This window comes from Puma concolor, chromosome C2 (genome assembly GCF_028749965.1).
Source record: "Puma concolor isolate L17-30 chromosome C2, mPumCon1.1.hap2, whole genome shotgun sequence".
Lineage (NCBI taxonomy): Eukaryota > Metazoa > Chordata > Mammalia > Carnivora > Felidae > Puma > Puma concolor.
In genome coordinates, this window is record NC_141675.1 from 131,430,248 (window position 1) to 131,449,994 (window position 19,747).

At 34.5% G+C, this 19,747-nt stretch overlaps 1 protein-coding gene across 4 annotated transcripts in view; it reads right to left on the bottom strand.

Annotated features, from left to right (window-relative positions):
* The window catches only part of SAMSN1 (SAM domain, SH3 domain and nuclear localization signals 1), a 141,818-nt gene that overhangs the window by 18,334 nt on the left and 103,737 nt on the right, over nucleotides 1-19,747 (bottom strand). For all 4 annotated transcript variants that reach the window (XM_086675754.1, XM_086675755.1, XM_025912895.2 and 1 more), the window contains 3 exons: nucleotides 9,969-10,040; nucleotides 6,380-6,529; nucleotides 1,978-2,107 (listed from right to left, as the gene is read on the bottom strand). In XM_086675754.1, the coding sequence (XP_086531880.1) occupies nucleotides 1,978-2,107; nucleotides 6,380-6,529; nucleotides 9,969-10,040 (352 nt within the window). The remainder of the gene's footprint in view (nucleotides 1-1,977; nucleotides 2,108-6,379; nucleotides 6,530-9,968; nucleotides 10,041-19,747) is intronic.

Consider the following 19,747-nt stretch of genomic DNA (forward strand, 5'->3'; position numbering starts at 1 on the left):
ATGCATAAAAGATAATGCTTTTGCTTGTTGTTTGAGTGTGAAGGAAGGAGGATATGTGCCTGTGCCCAAATGGTTCTAAACTTTCTAAACTGGGCTTTTAAAACTGCTCCAAATCCTTGTTCTCTGATCCTTTTCCCTTCTGAGTTGGAAGCTCAGGGAAAAAAGAGAAAACGGATTCCATTTTGGATGCTTGCGAGATGGAGGCTAGAATGGTTCCCAGTGGAAGTAACTCTGTTTGTCCACCACTCTCCGTTGTCACCTCACTTTTTCTTTCAGTATGGCCCTTCAGTGTTCTGTTCAATGACGGAACAGCCCTGGTTTCTCTATGTATTCAAATAATTATGGCAATACGGTAAAGAACCTTAGAGATGCTCCATATTGTATATGAACTGGTATAAAAGAAAGGTGAGCTGCATGTAATTACAGAAATTAAGCCGCATATTACAACAGCTAAGTGGGCCACTGTTTCCTCACACCCTTCCTTCCATGACCACTTCAGGCCTCAGCTTTAAACGGTATGCTCTAGTTAATAAAATTCTACCCACATTCAGCATTACAGTTTAGAATTTTAAAACTTCCAGCAGAAATGAATACTAATGAAATCTGAGTTTCATGCATGCAAAAATATATCCTTCAAATGTTTCTGCATTAGCTTTTTTTTTTTTTCGCAAAATAACTGTTGTACAGCCAATAGGAAAATACAAATATAATTCACGATGTTTGAAACATCTGGTCTTTGTGATCTGTCTTCAAATAAGAGAAAGTTGATTTCAAAGGAAATACAAGATAAATAAACCTTGTGCAACAACAACAACAACAACATTTAAAGCCCAGAAGAAATTAGAAGGATGTATAACAGTGTACATATAATAAGTTAGAAGGCATCCTTCAGTTATCAGTAGTTTCATCCAACTATTGTAGTAGATATGTGACTGAAACCTGAATGAATTCCTTCTTAGAAACACATACTGACACATTTCTGTCACCTAATTAGTGGTATTCCTTCTATTTAGTATTTACATAGTATGTCACTCTTTACTCATAATGCTGGATGGAGACCTAAAAAGTAAATGTCAGAATTGATGCATATGTCCTGCTCTTTTCAGAATACTTCAGGTAAAATGGAAGGAAAAAAATGAGAGAGGACAGGAGAGGGAAGAAAGAAGAAAGAAAGAAAGACAGAAAGAAAGAAGAAAAAAGAAAAGAAAAAAGAAAAAAGAGGGAAGGAAGAGAAAGAAAGAAAGGGAAGGGGAGGGTGGGAGGAAGGAGAGAAGAAGAAAGAAAGAGGAAAGAAGAAAGTAAGGAAAACAAAAGGAGGAATAAAGAAAAGGAAAAGGAGAAAGAGAGGGAGGGAAGAAGAGACAGAAAACAGGATTTTGTTTTTCTGAATTCTTCAACTCATGTTAGTAATTATGACGCAAGATAATCCTAGTTCTCCCAAGCATACATTTTTTTATCTTAAGGATGAGGATTTAGTTACCCAACGTGATCTTTTTGAGACATGCCCCTAAGAGCCCTGCCAACTACAAAAAGGAATTTTTAAAATAATTCATAATTCTATCTAATATGTTGTATATCATTTTAAACAATAGCAATTTTATGGATTCATCACATCCTACATTTTCACTATTTCTCTTATGAAGTAGCTGGAACCTTGTTGCTAATGTGATGAGCCCCAAATCTATTGTTGTTTTTCATTTGCAATTTGTTTCTTTTGTATTGTTTTTTATTTTAATTCTGGTAGTATTAACATCCAATGTTATATCAGTTTCAGGTATACAACATAGTGATTCAACACTTCAGTACATTACACAGAACTCATCATGATAAATGTACTCTTTAATCCCTATCACCTACGTCATCCGTTTCCCCACCCACCTTCCCTCTGGTAAACATCAGTTTGTTCTCTATAGTTAAAATCTGTTTTTAATTAACTTAACTCAGGCCTCCCAGTTGTCCCTTATTCTATAGCCTTACTTGATGAACTCCGCCCACTGTAGAGACTATCCATGGAGTCACTGGCTTCGAGGGAGATCTTCTCTGTGTGAGATCCAATCATTGGGTCACTGTTCCGGTACGGGAGGGTATCCTCTCCATCCTCCTCATCCTTCAGAAAAACATCAGAGGTTAAGTGCAGAGAACTGATTTCCTTGGAGATATTCACTGTGTGCATTGATTTAACAAACGAGACATATTTTAGCAATAAAATGCTTAGGAATACATCAGCATAAAATATGAGAGTCATTAATCTTTAGTTCAATTTCTAGCAAAACATATTATACTTGGAAAAATTCTTTAGATGAAACATTCCACATTATGGAATTCAACTGAAATTATAATAGTTCATTTGTAAATTAGGATGAATATCACATCAAGACTATTTAATCAGAAATGTTAGATTTATTAACATCTATGCTTTATCCGTGAAAGCATTTTTATTTCTTCATGTTCTTATCATCTATTTACCACCATTACTAATCCTTTGAGATCTGATATTACAACTTTAAATTCTGCATAGTTGTTTCATGTCAGTTATTTGCACCCTACCAGATCACTAGATATGAATAAAACATGCACATTTTGCAATTCTAAAGCAAAGCTTATCTAAGAAGCTTTACAAATCTCATACCGTGCTTGCACACCTAGTCAAGTGAAAAGCAAATCCCGCATAAAATTAGGAAAGACAGACAATTTCAAAACAAATTACATCTGCTTGAAAACATCTCAAATGTCTTCCATATTTAGATTTTTGGACAAAACCTATACATTTCTTAATACTCATCAAAATGTAATTCAATATTCCTCATTTATGAGCATTTCTAAACATTGATGAAGTTTCAGAATACATATATGCTATGTATTCAGTTTGATTCTCTGCTTTTATCCATTCTTTTATTCACTTGTTCAGTCATTCCCCATATGTTTATAGAATACCTTGTAAGTACCTCTCATGTTTTTTGGAACTAGAGATACCATAGCAAACAAGGTAACAGGGTCCCTGCTCTAATAAAGTACGTTTAGTGTGATGGGCTGTGTGTGTGTGTGTGTGTGTGTGTGTGTGTGTGTGTGTGTATGTGTGTGTGTGTTGTGTTTGGGGACATGTGTATAAACAAAATGGGCAAGAAAATTGCAGAGAATAGGTTCTATGAAGGAAATAAAACAGTGATATCAGAGGATTAGATACTAAGATTAAGGTTGGGGAAGGATAGCTGATTTAGATGGAGTAGTCTCCAAAGACTTCCTCTATAAGGTAATTTATGTTCTGAATTTTTGACCTGAATGCTAAGATATATTATATGTGAAGATTTGGAGGCAGTTTTCTAAGAAAAACGAAAGCAAGAACAAAATGATTAAATTCAGAATTAGTTTGGGTTATGCACAGGAAGACAAAGCCAATGTAGCTGGAGCTGAGTGAAAGCAGGGACAGTTTTAGGAGATGAGCTTTGAGATGGAGACTGGAACCAGATAAGGGAGAGCTCTATAGACCATGTGTGGTGGTCATGGAAATGTGCCACTCAGATCTTTTGCTGCAGGACCCTTCTTTGCCAACAGCCCAGCTACCGAATCCACCACTGTGTCTGCATGGAAGCCATGCTCTCTGCCAATCACTGAAACAATGTGGGTACCATTTGAGTCGATCTGGGAGGATATCGGTCTCCTCTAGTGAAAAACTTTGGTTCAAGGACTGTCTACCAATCTGGCTAAAGCTTTGTTCCTCTCCTTTCACAGGTGTCAAACTTGCACTGTAGTCTGAAAGCTTTCCCTACCCATTTATTCTTTCTCTACTTTATCCTTCACAGACATTTTCCCCAATAATCTTTGGTGTGTCTATTCCTTTCTTAGGCTCTGTTTCTCAGAGCACTGGAATGAACATACCATAGTAAAAGAATGCATTGTGAAAGCATTGTAAAAAAAAATTTAATCAAGGGGAGTGATGTATTCAGAATTCTACTTTTCAGAGGTCTTTCTAGCTTTCATTGGAGAATGGTTTTTATGGAGGAAAGAATGGAAGAAAGACAACCAATTAGGTGATTATTATGGTACTCGAGGCAAGAGGAGTTGTTGTTATTGTTTTTGTTTATTTGTTTGTCTAAAGCAGGAATAGTTTACATGGAGGAATTAGGGGTTTTAGATAATGCTTTGAAGTTTGAACCAAGAGGATATGCTGATGAATTAGTGTGAAAAATGAGAGAAAGAAGGAGTTTTGAATGATTCTTAGGCTTCTTTCTTCTCTCCTCTCCTCTCCTCTCCTCTCCTCTCCTCTCCTCTCCTCTCCTCTCCTTCCCTGCATCTAGAGTTATGGTAGTGTTGTCTATTACTACTAAGAAGACTGCACAAGAAACTTTTTTTTGGTAGAGCATAGAGAATTAATAATCCAGTTTTGGATATATTGGGTTCCAGTATCTATTGTACATTTAAGTGATGATATCAAATTCACAAGTGGTTGTTTAAGCACAACAGATAAGTTGTCATAGCTAAAGATATAATTATGAAAAGCAGTCATGACATGGATGAGATCACTTAGGAGGAGAGAGTACATTGAGTAGAGCATCTAGGAACAAGCCTCAGGAAGACTCAATATTTAGAGAGACAGGAAAAAAAAGCAAAGCCAAGAAAGGAAACTCTGAGAAAGAAAGAAAGCCAGAAGAACACTCAGTTAGATGAACCAAGAAAAGATGATGTTTAATATATATTGAAATCATCACTTGTCAAATAGAGTTGAAAAGTAATGTAAGAAGAAAGAAAAGTTATCAGTGAATTTGACCACACAGAGGTCAACACTGATTGTGACTACTGTTTTAATGGAGTACTGGGGACAGAAGTCCTATTAAAAGGGGTTAAAAAGAGAATGGACATAAGACATACATATCAATGTAATAGAATTGAGAGTCAGAAATTAACCCCTATATTTATTGCCCATAATTATGGCCATGTATTTATTATCAATTGATTTTCAACAAGGGTGTCAAGAAAATACAATAGGAAAATTGTTGTCTTTTTACCAAATTAATGTTGAGACAACTGGATATACACATGCAAAAGAAGGAAGTTGGACTCCTACTATATTCCATAGAAAAATTAGTAGACCATACACCAAAATTTAAGAACTACAACTATAAACTCTTAGAAGAAAACACAGGAGTAAATCTTTGTAACCTTAGGTTAAGCGATAGTTTATTTTTTGTAAATACAATACTTAAAGTTCAAATGAAAAAAAAAAAGATCAGTTGGGCTACATCAAATTATAAACACTTGTGCTGCAAATGTTACCATCAAAAAAATGAAAATACAATGCACAGAATGGGAGAAAATATATCATACTGCAAGTCATATAAGGACCTGTATCCAGAACATATTTTTAAAAACTTTAGTGTCAACAGTAAAAAATAAATAAATAAATAACCCAAGGTGCCTGGGTGGCTCAGCTGGTTAAGTATCTGACACTTGATTTTGACTCAGGTCACAATCTCATGGTTCCTGAGATCAAGGTCCACATCAAGCTCTGCACTGACAGCATGGAGCCTCCTTGGGATTCTCTCTCTCCCTCTCACTCTCTGTCCCTCCCTTTCTCTCTCTCTCTCACTCTCTCTCAAAAATAGATAAATAAACTTTAAAAAACCCAAATAACCCAATTATAAAGTGGGAAAATATTTGAATAGACATTCCTTTAAAGAAGACCTATACAAATGGCTCATAAGAACATGAAAGATTCCCAACATCCTTAGTCATCAGGGAAGTACAAATCAAAGCCATATTGAGATTCCACTTCACACCCATTAGGATGGCTAGCAACAAAAAGACAGTAACAAGTGCTGACAAGCATGTGCAGATATTGGAATGTTCACACATTACTAGTGGGAGTGTAAAATGATCAGCTGCTTGGGTAAGCAGTTGCTAATTTCTCAAAATATCAGATAGTTACCATATTCCCAAGAGAAATGAAAGAATATCTCCACACGAAAACTCACACACGAATATTTATAGCAGCATTATTTACAATGGCCAGAAAGTGGAAACAACCCAAATATCTATCAACTGATGAAAGGAAAAATAAAATCTAGTTTACCTATAAAATGGAATCTTAGTTGGCAATAAAAATAAATGAAGCACTGATGTTTGTTACAACATATGACATACTGTTCTTCATGTACTCTATGTGTGATCTTTCCAAGTGTCTGTTTCTTCTATTAAAATAGGAGTAATAATGTTGTTGCTGTTGTTTTCCATCCAACTTCTGGGAAAAATTATTGAGGGAGAAAACAGATGTTTGAAGTCCTCCCTAAAACATCAAGTAATTCTATGTCTATAAGAAGCATCTTTGACTATTTTAAGAAAAAGTTTAACAGAAAAATAGACATGATTAACAGAGTGTGCTTACCTTTTCCTCAGAAAGGGCTTTGATGTATTTTTTACCCACTTTTTTCTTCATTGTCCAGGAAATAGCTCTCATTTTTTTCCCTAAACCTCCTCCATTATTTGAAGTTTTATTTTGTTCTCCATTTTCATTTATGGATTCCCCTTCATACACCTAGTTAGGATTGTTTACAAAACATAGAATAAAAATCATATGACTTCACTCTTATGAGGACTTTAAGAGACGAAACAGATGAACATAAGGGAAGGGAAACAAAAATAATATAAAAACAGGGAGGGGGACAAAACAGAAGAGAGTCATAAATATGGAGAACAAACTGAGGGTTATAGGAAGGGCTGTGGGAGGGGGAATGGGCTAAATGAGTAAGGGGCACTAAGGAATCTACTCCTGAAATCATTGTTGCACTATATGCTAACTAATTTGGGTGTAAATTAAAAAAAAAATAAAAAATAAAAGATGGAATAATAAAGCAATAAAAATCATTTATTTGAAAACATTATTAGAGGGAAGATTCCAAATTTGTGAACTTCATATACATCGTATACCGCAGCTTCCAAAGTTTCAATCTGGACATAATACATATTTTTAAAGTTGTCCAAGCCTGGTTACATGTGTTATGAATTCAGAAAGTCAAACTTCTGATGTCGAAGGACCTGAGCTTCACATCTAAATTTTTTTAAAGAATTTAGCTATTCTTTAAATACCTGTACAGTAGAGCCACTTTAGTTTTACCCATTTTGAGATGCCAAAAATAGAATTAAATGCCAGGAATAATGAGTGGCTAAGTCTACAGAGATGGGAGATACTTTATTGGAGGCTTTAGAAAGGTTATAGTGGGCCTTAAAATATCCTCTTGATCCTTATAGAAATAGAAATGGTCATTTCTTAAAAAGGTTTGGAATTAAGTAAATCCACTGAGAAAGTGCATTTTTTTTTTTTTATCTTTCAGGTAAGTATCCCATACATATTTCCCCACATTGTCAAGCAATAGTAAATATGAACTTCGTACAGCCATTGGTACAAAAATCTTCAAGTAGTTAACGTAATTTATTCTTCTAAGTATTTAACATTACCTGATAATGTATTTGTTTCTTTGATTGATTATTGCCTGCATCTCCCACTACGAGATAGGCTCCATGAGACTAGAGATTTTGTATTTCTTACTTATTCTAAATGTCTAGAATACTTCCAGGAACTGACAATATTTTTTGAATAAGTTAAACTTCTCATGTAGAACTTTGGAGTGACTTTTTTTTCTTGAAGGACATACTTGGGTTATATATCCTTAATATTTCGGATTGGCAAGAAAAGACCCTTTAAGGTCATCTAAGCATTGCCCACCATTCTCAGTGGATGGACAGCCAGATATTTCTTGCATATACAGAAATCAGGGAAACTTCTCTTTAGTGAACATGAATATTTTAATATGAAGGTTTAACCACAAAATTAACATCATTATTAATAAATATTATGTTTTGCTTCGTATCTTACCCCAAATTGCCTGTGATAAATATGAATGGACAGCCAATTTAAGTACTTATTGAACTTTATTAATTTCTACATTCAAGGTTATAAAGGCAAAGAGTTTTTGCTTAATCCAAAAGCCCTGAATAAAATATAACTTGGAAACACTTTAAATTTTTAAAGTTAGCCCTTTTCTTCTCTCTTCTCCCTCTGTAAACTCTACCTTCTTTGTAAAACTACAAACTTAAAAAAATAATAATAATTAAATAAATAAGAAAGTATATTTTTTATTACCACCAGTGTTAAATTACCATTGCCTAAGCATCAAAAAAGTATCACAAATATTTGTAATTTTAGGTTTTACTATCATTCTTTACAGAAGTTTAGAAGAAACTACCTCAGCATATTTTAAACTTTCACATTTTTCTATACTGTTCTCTTTCATAGCCTGGATTACAACTTTATTAGGTATTTATTTACAATTGTTGTTGCTTTTCTAAGATCTGTCTCTCCCTCTAGACTTTAGGCTTCATGTATTAGGGATCTTCATCGGTTATTGCAGTAGTAATTTCTGAGTGCCTACTGGAAACCCTGTCATAGAGTAGGTGTTAATAAACACTTGTTAAATGAATGAATGCTGAATTGCTGAAAAATGTGTGAACTACTTTTTCAGGTTCACTAAATTCTTTCACAAATTACTAAGTCACCATTCCTAATCAATGAACCTGAATGAGCCTAAACTACTTTTACAGGTTAACTCTAGAATTATAAAGTAAATAGTAGTAGAATATATCTATGTGTGGTTATGGAAAGTTGAAAGGGTATATAAGATTATAATTGGAAATGAAATACACGCTTTCTCACATAGGTCTGTGTATATAAATATATATATATACACATATATATATACGGATAAAAGACGATATATGTAATATAAATATGTATAAAAGGGGATATATTATACCCACAAGCATATATGTATACTAATGGATATATTTAGAAACTAATAATAGATGCCATTCTATTTTAATTTCTTTTGTTTACAATTTCCATTACTGAAATAAAATTATTTTAAAATATTATAGATATATACACATAAGAACCTGAAAAGTATGTTGAGAAATTAGATATGATAAATGGAAAAATCCCTTACAAAAAACAAAAAGTAAGCATACAATAATGACAATGAGTAACTAAGAAATAGGTAAGCTCCAAAACCTACTGATCGAAAATATATCACATGTGGAGTTGTTGAATCACTTTCAATGATAAACATGTATTCTTAATTTTCTCAATATATATCCTCCATTTTATCAATTTATTAATTGTTTTACCTTTCATTAATCACTTATCACAGTTGACCTTTCATTTGTGAGATAGTATAACAGAATGGCAAACTTGAAGTCTGACAAGTTGACTTCTGTCTTTGTCATTTATTAACTGTGTAATTTAGAAGTAATTTTCCTCAATGAAATGTCTTTCTTCAATGGTAAAATAGTAATGCTAATAGTTCCTACATTATAGGTAGGTAAAGTGTTTAGTGTGCTTATATGATGATGTGTTCAATTAAATGTAGATATTATTAGAACTATTACTATTATTATTATTTACACTTAATTTTATGGGAAGCTTTTCTCGTGCTACATCTAAAGTGTTCATGATTTGCAAACGTGTATGTAATGGTCACCTATGAGACATTTAAATGCATATGGTGGAAATGTGAGTACAACTGAACAACTGTATGCTCTCCTTGACAAACTTGCAACTAAGCTATTTAATTATGCGATTAAATTAAAGCAATTACAATTACATAAAATTTAACATATGTATTGTTTTATTGTGGAAATGCTCAGAAAATTTGGGAATATCTGTATTACTTTACATTGTAACTCTCTTCATAAGTTCATGTTCTGCTTTTCCTAATATGTTAGGTTTCTTAGATAGCTGTTGACTTTTAACACCCAGCATGGTATTAGGTACTAAATTGTTTGTTCATTTATCATAAAAATATTGGCAGGACTGTGATTTTCAAATACACTTATTTTTCTTACTGTACTTTGCAAAAGTGATATTGGCTTCATAATTTTTCATAATGTGTTTGCCTAACAATTGTAACAAAAATACTAACCTCAGTTGAATCATCTGGTTTTGAAATGGAATGATTCCGAAAACGATCGAAATTCCCAAAACTGCTGCTGCGCTATAAAATAGGAAAGAGAAAGGAAAGGGCATTTAGGATTTGTGACTTTCGCTGATAAAATTGCTAAATATATTACATTATGGTTCAATAAGTGCCAGTATAGTGCAATGATCGGATTAAAAAAACTTTCTCTCTGGAATATCTAAAGGCACTGAAGGTATAACTATTATTAACATTATAATATTTACGGTTGATTAAATGCCTTCATATGTTTTATGCTATAGTGTTAAGTACCTTGGAGAAAATCTATTAAATTATTTTCAATTGATAGTGTTACTTCTGCTCTTGGGAATGGCAGCTGAAGAATCTAAAATTCTAAGCTGAGCCTTCTTGAAGTGAGTCAACCACAAACTTATTTCCATGAGGGAATGGCAAGAATTGAGAACTAACCAACTAATAAATATATAACAACTAAACAAACACAGACATCTAAGTAGATCTATCAATATGCCTCATAAAGATCATATTTGTCAAAAAGCCAAAATTGAACACAAATACATTTATCACTGATAACTTGATCATTTGAGACTCTCTACTTGGTGTCAGAAAGAGAAGGCATACACAGAGACCTGTTCATAAATTGAGAGCAGCGTTTAGGCGTACACAGTCTAAGACTGGGAGTAAAACAGACTTTGTCCACATTTAACATGGAATAAAATGAGACCTCTGGGGAAATTTCATTCACTGGTTTTGACAAAAAGCTCAACATGTTAATAGAAGACTTGTTCCCTTGGATACTTTTTGCCTACAAAACTAAATTTTTATTCTCATGTATGTAACTCATTCTAGGCAGGTAATTATAAATAATCCCTGATATGTTACAAAGTAAATTGTTATCCTAAATACATGTTCAACAATCTTTAGGGTCATTGAGTCGAAACACTGATGTGTCTTTACTGCCTGTTTACTTTTATCCATTGTTTGGAATGGTGGCTATCTGATATTATGCCCTTTATGTACCCATAAATCCTCAGAATATGTTCTATACAGAGAACTTAACTTCATTCCAATCTTATGATATTTTCAAAACAAGCTGGTGGTATTGCAAAGCAACCTGGTGATTTGAAAAGTTAACAATGGGCGTCTGTAATTGATAAAACCTTGTATTGTCTTTTCAGAAGTCACAGCCCAGATTAGTTCAAGTCAGTTTCAAAGGCTCTTCATTCTTCCACGCTCTCTTAGACTTATGTTTCCCCACCAGCTATCTTTGAAACTCCCTGTTTCCCTTTTAAATGAGCTGAAAATAAAAAGATCCTGACGTGTGACAAGGGGTTAGCTTGATAGACAGTGTGATACATAATACCGCTCGGAGGATGCTGGCTGTGTTAGACACAATTAACGCCTTTTGCTGACTCGCCACCCCTGCTGAACCAGCCCTTCGGCTTGTGGAGAGAAGAGAGAAAGACAAGGGCTGAGACTGAGAACCACACTGGAAAATACGAAGTCTTCTCATGCAGGGCTGACTAACCTAGAATGACTTCCCGAGCATTAATCACTTCAACCTGCCTAGTAGGCATTTCCATGAGGCTATCACCGCCCAGAGATCACGAAAGGGAATTGAATGTATCGTTGTCCTGCTTATAAACAATCTGAACACAGGGAAATCTGTTACTCTTATATACTTGAAACATTCTGATGGCCTATTGGAGCCTATGCCTGGGGCAATTTTGTAGCCTGCATCCAGCCTGTGTCCTGCCTATTAAATATTAATGAGGGTTACAGCATGATTTCCACCACTGGATAATGGGTCCTGTTGCCCAGGAGGGCACAGAATAGGCTCACTTCAGCATTTCTCAACACTATCTTCTGCCATTAAGTAATCAATAGTCACCACCTTTTAAAATTAATTCTCCCCTCATTATATCAATAAAGAGAAGCAGATTTAGAAGTAGTGGCTTAAGAAGTCTTTAGACTATTACTTTGGGTTTTGTCAGTCATCTCATTGTGAATCACTCGACAGCTTTAAGCCAGAGGAGTATAATATCAATCCATGATAAGACACTGTTAAGAAGCAAATCAAAGCATTTAAAATGCTGTTTTAAAAATTTCATTATTCTCTAGTCTAAAAGTTAGTGACTTTCTGAGGTGGTTTCATAATGTATAGGTTACGGCTTATGATGAAAGGGCTAATGCCTACTATGAGGTATGCACAACGTACAAATTTATAATTTGTCCTATTAAGTTTCTAACAAAAAGGTGAATCATGTGGAAGCAAGCTGGCTTCCCAGATAATAGTCCTTGATAAATGAGAATGTATTTGAATATCAATAATTTTGCATTATAATCATAATGGATTAGCTTTAGCAAATATTATCTTGTGACAGAAGCTCCCATCAAGACAGAGCCGTTATATAAACGAATAGCTATCAATGGGAACAGTAACTTAAATAAAACTGCAATTCATGTTTCAGATAAGTCTTTGTTTCTGTTGACATTAGATAATATTTAGTTTTAATTCCACTCTTTCTCTATTTATGCAATTTTTCCTTCTGCAATTAGATATGCATTTGTAAAATGGCACAACATTTATGGAGGGTAATTTGGCAAAACTAACAAAATGACATATATATTTGCCCTTAGACCCAGGAATTCCATATACCAGAGTATACCAGAGATACTCTTAGCTATAAACTGATTTACACATCCACATTCATTGTAAAATTTCTATATTATAAAAAAGCTGTAAACCCTAATCTTCGTCAAGATAGGTTGAATGATTTATGGTAAATCCAAACAATAAAACAATGCAACTGTAGAAAGTTAAAATGTATCTCTTTATACTACTATGGAATGATCTCCAGGATATAGTGTAAGTGAAAAAAGCCAAATGTATGTAGAGAAAAATGTACATAGCAGGCTGCCACTTATCTAAGGATTTAAATATATGCTTAAGTTTTAATACAGGCAAATACATATTTTCCTTCTTAGAGAAATGGGGCAAAATGCATATACCTTGTTTTGTATATTTGACTTTAAAACTATGTAACTTTTACATATTTTTAGCAGAAGTAAATAAAATAAAATAAAAACAATCCTGAGGTAGGGGGGCACCTGGGTGACTCAGTTAAGTGTCAGACTCTTGATTTTAGGTCAGGTCGTGATCTCATAGTTCCTATGAGTTCAAGCCCCTCATCAGGCTCTGCACTGGTGGTACGGAGCCTGCTTGGGATTCTGTCTCCCTCTCTCTCTCTCTGCCCCTCCCCTACTTGTGTTCTCTCTCTCTCTCTCTTTCTCTCTCTCTTTATCTCTCTATTTCAAAAATAAGTGAATAAACATAAAAGCAAAAACAAAAACAAAATATTGCCTGGGTGACTCAGTCCTTTGAACATCTGACTCGATTTTGGCTCAGGTCATGATGTCATGAATGGGCTCCCCACTAACAATGTGGAAACTGCTTAGGATTCTCTCTCTCCTCTCTCCGCCCTTCTGCTCACGCTCATGCTCCCTCTCTCTCTCTGTCTCTTACAAAATAAGTAAACTTTAAAAAGATAAATAAAAAATAAAAGCAGTCCCTAAAAATTTCAAATAAAAATGAAACAAATGAACCTAATTGTATGTTGCATTGGTGGCTTAGAGAGAAGAATTCTTTTAAGTGATTTTTAAGAACAGTAATTTGACTGTCCAAAGAAAAGAAAACAATGACAAATTAAATGTTAACCCATTTTCAGTAATCATATTGTTATTAATGCTATCAGTATATATAAATACATATGTTGAGGGACAATGCAAATAAGTAATGATGTTAATGACATTTGCAATTAAGATTCTCAGTCAAAATTGTCATAGTGGTCATAGCATAAAACAATAAGCTTTCAAAGCCTACTATGACTAAGTCAAAACAACACAGGGGCCATTCTGAAAATATTCTCACTGCGATAGATTGCATCCAAAGATGGGATAATTTTCGTATCAATGGGAATAATAAGTGAATATTGAAATATATCAAAGTTCATGAGTTCATAATGATACCAAAAGAAAAAAAAACAGTGGCCACATTTGGAAACATTACAGTTATATTATGAAAACTGGCAAATAAAGGGAAATACTTAAATATTTAATCTGCTTTTCATGTATGAAATATATTTCAGAGTAAATAGTTTATGAAAAAAAATTTATCTTTGTGTGTGTGTATTCTAGCTAATCAATTAAGAATGGTGAAATTATGGAATTACTGAAACCCCTGAGGAAATAATGGTTCCCAGCGATAATACTCAATAGCTCCTAGAATTTCAAAAAGAAAGAACCAGAGTATGTGTTTCATAATAGTAGCACCTAATCCCACTAGTGAAGAACCTAGTAAATAAATAAACAAAAGCACTCACACCAAACTTCTGTATGTAACTACCAGATTACATAAAATACAGAGACAAGGGAGCATCTTAAATGACATCAAAAAGATGCAGTGAATCAGAAAAATCTAGACAATGAGAAAATCTACAGGACAAATAGCCTGGTTTCTTCAACTAATCGATAGAAAGAAGGAACACGTAGATTAATAACCTCTAAGAATTGTATGATCAAATATAGCCCATGGATCTTGTTTAGATATAGATTAAATAAACCACTATAACAAAAACAGCCAGGATAAAACTGAGGAAATTTTTTAAATAACTAGCTATTTGATGATATTGAGAAAATACTGTTATTTTTTAGTTGTAATTCAAGGTAACCTAGTGAGAATATGAAATGTATGAGAATATGAGAATAAAGTGTATGAGAATAAAGAAAAAATATGACTGGTCATTATTTAATGATTAACCAGGTGATAGATACATGAGGTAGATTGTAGTAATCTCTTTTTACATATTCTTGAGGCTTTCCCTAGGAAAATGTTAGGCTAAAAGAAAAAGAGAGAGAGAGATGCACCTATAAAATATCTAAAAAATAATTTACAAAGAGTTAATCACGTGTGGGGGCAGAGAGGTTCATGGGAAACTGTACTTCCCTCTCAATTTTGCTGAAAATCTAAAATTACTCTACAAAACAGTCTTTTGAAAAAAGTTGATGGTCACATAACTTTCTAAGGAAACAATTTGTAAAAATATCATCAATATTTCTTAGCTCATAGTTGTTTGGAAGTATAGACATATTTAAGGAGAAAATAAAGTTTTGCTTTCCAAGTTTATTTTAGAACAACCAATTTCCTGACGTTGATGCACGTTATTAGATTTACTTTTGAATACTATCTGCAATGACATGAAGCAGATTACTTTCTTCCACTTAGTCTACTTGGTTTCCACCTAAAAGGGCTGAGCAAGTGTCATTTGGTGTGTTTGAACATGTGTGTGTGTCCCTACCCATGCAATGAATAATATAAAAGAACTTAAGAGGATTCATTTTTTTTTTTTTTTTTAGTCAAAATTTTTCTCTAGTTTTGTTTAACAATTCTAATCATTACAGAATGTCATTACATGATATACAGCTGACAGGGTTCTTGGAAATGATCTAATCCTTCTCAATGAGGAAACTTATGGGAACAAGAAGTTGCAAAAATAAGTCCCTTCTTTTTCAATTCTTCACACTGATGTGCTCTCAACTATGACATTCCATTCTAAAGTTTTGATATTGTCTTCCATTTTCAAAGAAACTTGCTATCTAAACAGGGTGGAAATTTGGAATGTTAGCTTGATAGAGCAAATGGAACTAAATACAATTCTTAGGACAATGGCGAGCCTAAATGTATCAACATGAAGGACAACTGGCGGCGGCGGGGCGGGGGGGGGGGTCTCTTTTTGGAAATGTGAATCAACTTTTTGGCCAAGGTCAAGAGAACTTGACCCTTATTTTCATGTCTTAACCAGCCATCAACTTTCGGGGTATTTAAGTAAAATCTTATCTCCAGCCGTTTGGGTAAGGAACTGGTGGAAAAGTTTCACAGTCTATTTCAAAGAAAAAATTTGCATATCTGACTCAGACATCCGCAGTATTTTGAAATGTACTGGCAAATTGAAAATTACACACACTCTGCCAATGCGTTCTCACATCTTCTAAATACTGCACATAAAGCAATGGTTAGTAATATGCTCTTGAAGATCAGAATTGTTTCAGCATGCACTTGTGTGAATATTTTCCAATAATACTATGCTAAATCTCAATAAGCTTTTCAGCCTTTATCCAAAGGCATTCGAGGATTTGATTGTCCTAACTTAATTAAGGTGCTGAGATCTTTTGAGGAGTGCGAAACAAATTTAACTCACTTAGAATAACCTGTTAGGATTGCTTCAGTGTTAAATAATTACACTATCATGTGGTGCCAATGGAAGATGGTTGTGTGGAGTGTCAGGGGGCTGCAAACTAAAAGACTGCCTGAGCTGTGAAACATAACCTTCAACACTAACATTTTAACCTTGAGTAAAGGCCACCCAATGTTCAAACATTTATCAATGCTCTAAATATTATTAATGTAGATCTGGGCTCTTGAAACAAAAGTTAGTTTACTTGATCTTTCTGGTTCAGTGTCTTTTCCGTCAACTGCAAAATATCTAAAGGAAATGCAGATTCTGACTCCACTTTAGTGTTTTAAAGTTGTGTCAAAATTTCCATGTGAAGCTTTACTTTCAAAAGTCAATGTGCACTAGAGATGTTTTCTGCAAATTGAAACTGCCTTAAAGAAAATTACCCAAATGAAAGAAACTAGAATTAAAAAAAAAAATCAATGCAGAATGATCCATTACCTGTAAAATGATTATTCATATCAGCCTATTTAATGTAACAAAACAAGTTTTGTGAGTAAAAAAGACTCAGATATTTAAAATCCTCAATTGTACCTCTGCATGATTTATTACGGTATGTTATGATTTACATTACATCCACAGATTGTAAGTCATGCTGCAGTTGTAAGAACTGAATGGAAATTAAGATAGTCTATTTTAGTTGAAAAGAGTTTTTAAAATAAATAACATCGATAGGTCTTAAATATCTTTTTTCAGGTAAAAAGCATAATGTGGCAAAAGTTCAGTCACCTGATATCACCAATTCTTACAAAATCCTGTAGAATAGAAAGGAGATGAAAAACTTTTTAAAATGTGAGCATGATCAGACTACCCTGAACTGATCAGCTTCTTGTTTTCCCTATTGTACAGCTTCTGCTTGGCTCGCTCACTCCTAGACTATTGTTATATATAGTACACTGTCTATTCCTTCATTCTCTCTTTCTCCTACTACTAAACCCATTAACAAATACACTAAACGGTCCCTCTTGATCCTCCTGGAATTGTTTCATTATACCACTGCTTCCTTGAAATCTTCAAGAATTTCTCCAGGGAACCCACATTCATAGGCAGTGGCTTCTCTGCCTGCCTTCGTGCTGGAAGGCAGATGTACCAACCAAGGGCTCTTTCTGCTTGTATCCAGTTGCCCCTGAGGATCTGCTTTGATTTTGCCTTCTGAGCCATCTCCCTGTGCTCTTGGAAACCTGTATTTGCTCACTTTGGGAACTTTGGCCATATAATGGCCAATATACCACACATGCAGTCTTTCAGCCTCCACATCTGGTCAATTCTTTCTTGAAATCTCTGTTTTAGGCATTTATTTTCATTACTGCTGGTCAAATATGTGCTGATAGCCTCATTCCTGAGCCAACCCACTAACATTCAGCTTTTTAGTCCCCAAACTCTTGCTTTTCCAATCCTCTAACACCACACCATTGAACTAATTTTCCAAAAATACCTGTTCTTATCATTTGGTTCCTCTCAAAGTGTAAAGCTTACTCCATATTGTTATGATGGTTACTGAGAATTTGCTCCATGCCGAGAGATTTATCTACAATTATCTCATTAAATAAACACAATCACCCTCTGAGCTTAGTATAGATTTCTCCAGTTTACAGATGAGCAAAACTGAGTCTCATAGAGTTTAAGTAGCTCTTCCTTAGGCGATAAAATAACGCTCAAACTCAGCATGATGCACATCCATGGTTCCCCATGGTATCAGGTAATGGTAGTCAGTCTTATTCGGCAGAACTTCTGACAGTTCTTGCTGGTCACTGTGGACACACTTTTGCTTCTAAGCTGTTGCTTATGCTGTTTTTTGTTGTTTTTGTTGTTTTTCCAAGGAATGTTCTTCCTCTTTTTTTTTTTTCCTCCCACTCTGATCCAGTCCATTCTTCAAGGGCAAGACCCAGTCCCATCTTCCCTATGAGATCACATGCCAGTGCCTCCTCAGTTTAGCACGCAGTGGTTGTTCCTGCTCTACTATGGCTCTTAAGTGCTATATAATACCTCTGCAGAAAAGTCCTACTGCCGTGAGGCGTGGGAAAACCACAGCAGATAACATCCTACATTCCTCTTCAGGGTAAATGCCTCAAAACCATATATTTCATGGTTAACACAAAAGCAAATTATAAGCTGGTCATGTTATAGTCACAGAAGATGATTTGCTGATGTTTAATTAAAGACTGTAATTCAACATAAATATATTATGCAGTTCAACACAAATAAATTAAGTGGCTTCTATGGCTAAACTTTGTAGTTGGGGTCAAGCTGTCTGCAGGAATAAGACAAGAATCTATCCTGGAGGAATTTACACTCTATTGGTGCCATCAACCAAATAACTTCAATCTGTAAGAGTTAAATAGATTCATATTCAAACGAATGGTATACAAATATAGAAGCAGTTCCTTAAAGCAGATTATATTTATTCACAAAATAAATGAACTTAATAATGTATAATAGATGTCAACCTGGAAACTTATATTCATCCACTAACGAATACTAATTGGCACCACTTAGTACATGAAAGGCATTTTGTACACATATGTCTATACCTATGTTATTTATAGTCAGTCTAAAGAAAGGCAAATTAAAATGATGAGAAATTTTTAAATTAGCTGAAATCAACACAATTTGAATTTGCCTCAAAAATTATTTACCCTGAGAGATTATGTGGTTGCTGACTGAGGGACTCTTTAAAAATCTCCAAATCCGGGGCGCCTGGGTGGCGCAGTCGGTTAAGCGTCTGACTTCAGCCAGGTCACGATCTCGCGGTCTGTGGGTTCGAGCCCCGCGTCGGGCTCTGGGCTGATGGCTCAGAGCCTGGAGCCTGTTTCCGATTCTGTGTCTCCCTCTCTCTCTGCCCCTCCCCCGTTCATGCTGTGTCTCTCTCTGTCCCAAAAATAAATAAATGTTGAAAAAAAAATCTCCAAATCCAAAGATGGTGATTGCTAAAATGATGACAAAGAAACAAAAAGGTGATGGGCCACACACTATATATTGAATGGAGTACTGGATAACAAAAATGTGTCTAACATAATTACTTCCTGAACTCTTCAAGGGTTGTTTCCAGTGAACATAGTAACTTTGGTCATTATAAGTGTGTATTCGGTACAAGAATATTTCACTGGGATTTTTCCATTGTCTGGAAGGACTTTCTCTCAAAACCAAAATTGGCAATAAGTTTTCAATTCTGGCACCAGCACAGTTTGTTTAAAGCTTCACAAAAAGCTGTGTTGAGATGAGTGAGAAGAGTTCTGAAACCACGTTCAGGCTTAGAGGTAAAGAGATAAGGATTAACTGTGTCAACAATGGTTACAGAAGATACTATGTGTTTTAGGGAAGACAGTGGGGAGAGGGATAGGAATTATAGGTAATAACAAGTTTGATGTATTTACTTACCATCCTTACTCTCAGTAACTTTCCTGAGCATTTCTTATTACTAATTTTGTTTTCTAAGTACCTTGAAAGTGAGAAGGTGGTAACAAAGATAGATGA